Source organism: Molossus molossus, unplaced genomic scaffold, assembly GCF_014108415.1.
Source record: "Molossus molossus isolate mMolMol1 unplaced genomic scaffold, mMolMol1.p scaffold_m16_p_15, whole genome shotgun sequence".
Classification (NCBI taxonomy): domain Eukaryota; kingdom Metazoa; phylum Chordata; class Mammalia; order Chiroptera; family Molossidae; genus Molossus; species Molossus molossus.
This window is the reverse complement of record NW_023425350.1, coordinates 75,592,211-75,596,457: the sequence shown is the minus strand read 5'-3', so window position 1 is coordinate 75,596,457 and position 4,247 is coordinate 75,592,211. Positions and strand designations below refer to the sequence as shown.

Here is a 4,247-nt window from a genome sequence, read left to right as displayed (position 1 = left end):
AGTACACATCAGGTGCCTAATCAGTGTGCAGGCCGCTGAGCCTCATGGGAACATGGATGGGCGCCCACGGCCCTGAATGCACGCAGTGAGCTCCCCTCCCACCTACCGGGCCAGGACCCGCCCAGCTTTCTGTCTGATCTGCCTCCTGGAATCTGCAGCCACTCTGAGCAGCTGGTGCTGCGCGTGTCCACCCCCCTGTCCACAGGTGGGCCGCGAGGCTTGGGGGTTGAGAAAGTTACCCAGGACCCACGGGTATTCGGTGGGGGAGCTGCAATTTGGATCCAGATCACGGGAGTTCAGATCAGAAAAGGCAGGTCGGGGCAGCTGAGGGCAGAGGGAAGGCCTGCCCCCCACTCTCCCCGAGAGCCCCGCTGCTCACCGCGTCCATCACTGTCAGCTGCTCTGCCACCAGTCTTGGAGGGAAGCTCAGGATGTTACGCTTCTCCTCCTTTATCAGGTGCTTAGTGGTCCCAGCCGGGGGGTGGTCCGGTGCTGGGCATGGAGCTGGCTCTGCTGTTGGCATTCGGATCAGAGCTGGTGGTGCAGGTGGCTCCTGCTGGAGAGCCGGCCCTGGGGTGGAGGGTGAGGTGGGTGCTGGCCCCAGGCCCCCAGGGGCTGAGGGAGGTGACACTGGCTCCATCACTGGCACAGCAGGACCGGGCACGGGCCCCTGGGCAGGCCCCTCCTCGGGCTCTGGAGCGCGCTGGGGCTCTGGGGGAGCCTCTGGAGCAGCTGAAGAGACAGTTCACACACAGGCCTGGCTTTCCCGTGCCCTCCAGAGACGGAAAGATGTCACTGCCCCCAGGGGATCTGCGGCCCCTGAGCCCACCCACCCCGCCCGTCTCCCACACTGCAGGCCCCTCACCTTCCAGCTCTGCCTCCGTGGGCTCCAGCTGCTCCAGCTCCACCCAGAGGCTGAGCACGTGGCCCAGCGGGTGTGAGGCAGGGAGGTGGCCCTGCACGAGGGCCTGCTTCAGGGTGAACCAGGGGAGAAGCAGGGGCTGGCCGACATATTGTATCTGGTCCGGCCAGGCTCCCATCACAGAAGCTACGGCCCTGGGGGAGGCAGGAGGGCAGCAGGGTCCGAGTCCTGGTCTTTCCTCCTGCACGGCCCTCCCATGGCACCCTGCTTCAGACGGGGCCCGTATGCCTGCCCGGCCCATCTAGGGGTCAGCCCCATGCCATCCCCTGCCCCTGGGGCTGTCCTGGGAGTTGCAGGCCTGGTGACCCAGCAGGCTAACACGGAGTCTGTGTGAGTCTCCTCTTCCCCCGAGAGCTGTCCTGGAGGCCTGTGCACTGCCCACCCAGCCCTCTGAGCACTGGGCACCTGGACTGAGGACTGAGACAGGGTGTGAGCAGCCTGCTCCCCACGTCCTGTTCTGGGCCTGGCGATGGTGGTCAGGGGAGTGGGTGCAGAGAAAGCAGGCAGCGCAGGATGGTCTGTGGTGGGGATGGGACTCCTGGGGACAGCTCACCCAGCCTCCCCTCTGGTTATAAGAGGCCAGGAAGCCCACCCACAGTGCTCTCTGACCCTGTCCTCCTGGAGTGGAAGCCACCAGACCTCAGCCCTCCCTTGGGAATCAGCAGACGTGTAAGATTAGGGTTCTGCCAGCCCCTGTCCACCCGCAGCCCTCATCCTGTTGACACAGGAGGCCTCCTTCTGGACCCAAAGACCACTCACTTTTTCAATTGGTCCTGGGGTGTGTCACCCTGGTCGTTATATGGCTGCATATTTCCAGATGTAGCGAACACCTGGATGGCATCAGATCTGATGGATGGTGGGCAGCACCTGCGAATGACATCTAGTGTCACAGTCTGACACGCTGACTAGAACTGAGGCCCGGGCACTGTGTCTGTTTTGTTCCCTGAGTCAGGCTAAGTGTCTCCAAAGTGCCTGCTGGCAGTAGGAGCTCAATGCACATTGTCCAGTCAATGAGCTCCAACCAGAACCATCCGGACGTCTGAGTGGGCCTGGGGCCCCTGCTGTCCCCAGACATCCCTAATCTGGCCACACCAAGGACCAGGACAAGGACCAGCCAGGTGGAATCTCAAACTGCTTGACAGACATTTTCCCATGTGCTTTTCCAAACTCAGATGCCACAGGCCGCCGATGGGTGAGTCAGGGCACTTCTCACGGGGAGAGAGAAATAAGTGCTGAGAACGGCCGCACACGCCCAGCAGCCCTTTCTGCAGAGCCAGGCAGCAGGTTAGATCGGCCATGGCCTGTCCCCACAGTAGTCCCTGCAAGAACCCCTCGAGGTTTATCCTCTATCACCCACTTTTCAGAGGAGCAAGCCGAGGCTCAGAGAGATGTGGTGACATTTTCAGGACACGTGGCTAGCAGTGGACTGAGTCACCACTAGGGGGCGTGTGCTCACCTAGTTAACAGCTGGTCCAGGAACTGCTGGGCTCTGGAGAAGGCCGGGTGGATGGACATGAAGGTGGGGATGTGGGGAATTTTTCCACTCGGGAAAGCTGGTACCATGGACACCACCATCTTCTCCCGTGTGCCTTCCTGGAGGGCACGCATCCTGCAGGCCTCACGGAGGTTAAGAGTTACCTGGGCTGCACACTGGGTGGGACAAGGAGGGACATCCAGTCAGTGACATCACCATGAACCCAGGAGGATGGAGGTCTGGAGCTCACCCTGGAACTGCCAGCCCTCAGGACATGTGCGAGAGGAGGGACAGGGTGGCCCATGCCCAGTGAGGTTCTAGGTTTTAAAAAAACATTGAAGTTTGGTGGGTCGGAGATTTTTATACAATTATGACCTAGGCATGTATTTAGCTGAGGAACATCAGACCTCCTGTATTAATAGTTTGCATGGAGGACATCGTCCCCATGAGTCCTCAGCACATCACCACTATAGAGATGAGAACACCGAGGCTTAGGATGTCAGATGGCTGCTCAAGGTCATACAGGTCAGAACTGAGAACTGTCCTGCATGATGCTCCCTCTCAGCTACCTGAGACTCATCTGTCCTGACATGGAGGGAGAGGGTCTGGGAATCTTGTCGCTCCCCAATTTGGAGACTGTAGACATGGTAGACAAGGCCAATGAAAAACACTAACTTCAGAAAAGACACTTATTTCTCCTCCTTTTACATTTCAGGGCATTTTGAGACTCTCATTATAGAGATCCTAGATTCCATGCCAATGTATTGAGACTCCAGCCTGGAGGAAGCCGACCACCAGGCTGAGATCTGAGCAGGTGACACAAGAAGGAGCAAATCCACGTGGCCGGTGAAAAGCTGACAGGTGAGTCCAGGTGCCCCAGAGGCAATCGCCAATCAAGGAACACTGGTTGCCTTGAGCAGCTTGACGTCAGATTGGTAAACATTTCAATGAGTGAGAAATCCCTGGGCCGGTGGGAGCAAGGCAGCAGCCACCACCAGAAAGTGCTGTTGGCGACCTCACTGCCACAGCCTCTGGATGTGGATCCGCCTGCAGCTGTGAGGACAGCCATGTGCACGTCCTGCCAAGAGCAGTCCCGTCCCTGGGCAGGTATCCCCACCTGGGGACAGTATATGTTGGGGGCTGAATTCTATCTCCTGAATTGCATGACTTGGTAACCCTCAGAACTTCAGAACAGGCCTGTATTTGGGCTCACGGTCTTTAAGGAAGTAGTTAAGTTTAAGAGAGTTCAGTGTGGTGGGTCCCCAGTAGGACTGGTGTCCTTTGAAGAGCAAGGGAGGACACATGGACACACAGAGGGGAGTCCATGTGACACCGAGAGAGAAGACGGCCGCCAGCCACGAGCCGAGGAGACAGCCCTCGGGAGGAAGGAGCCTGCTGACACCCTCCCCTCCCCCTTCTACCCTCTGTGTTCACACAGCCAGTGCGGGCCCCCGTCACGGCAGCCCGAGCAAACTCCCACAGGCGCTCAGTGCTCCCGGCCGCACTGCTGACACGGCCCCTGGACTGAACCACAGTCAAGGTCCAGCGGCACTGCAAGGGCATCACTGTGGCCGACCCCTGTGTCATGGGATATTATGGACACGAGTGAAGCCACAGCTCCTGACGTGGCAGGGCCCCAGGTGTCTGCGATGACAAGTAGCAGAGAAACGGACAGAATAGCTTCACCCCGACCTCCCCCTTCTGTGTACAGACCATGTGACACGTGTGCTGATGTGTAGACGTGGAGCAGGTCTGCAGGGACACCTGGGGCGGGCAGTTCAACAACAAAACAGCGAACGGGACCGTGCTCGTGGTCTCGGGGCAGAGAAACACGGGCTCCCTCTGCACTTC

The 4,247-nt window shown here is 59.1% G+C and overlaps 1 protein-coding gene across 1 annotated transcript; it reads right to left on the bottom strand.

The window, feature by feature from the left end:
- Window positions 1-235: 235 nt before the first annotated feature.
- On the bottom strand, window positions 236-2,557 carry LOC118630601 (ral guanine nucleotide dissociation stimulator-like). Its single transcript, XM_036262456.1, has 6 exons — window positions 2,379-2,557; window positions 1,682-1,789; window positions 866-1,056; window positions 658-723; window positions 380-570; window positions 236-268 (listed from the first exon to the last, which is right to left on the bottom strand). The coding sequence occupies exons 1-6, from the start codon at window positions 2,528-2,530 to the stop codon at window positions 236-238; spliced, it is 741 nt and encodes a 246-aa protein (XP_036118349.1). The 5' UTR covers window positions 2,531-2,557.
- Window positions 2,558-4,247: the final 1,690 nt, after the last annotated feature.

Excerpts from the sequence above, each read along its gene's own strand:
- LOC118630601 (XM_036262456.1), bottom strand. The coding sequence starts at position 2,530 with ATGCGTGCCCTCCAGGAAGGCACACGGGAGAAGATGGTGGTGTCCATG. Across the intron at positions 1,057-1,681 it reads CCCCAGGACCAATTGAAAAA|GGCCGTAGCTTCTGTGATGG; the intron begins GTGAGTGGTCTT and ends TGCCTCCCCCAG. Across the intron at positions 571-657 it reads TGCCCAGGGGCCCGTGCCCG|GGCCGGCTCTCCAGCAGGAG; the intron begins GTCCTGCTGTGC and ends CCTCCACCCCAG.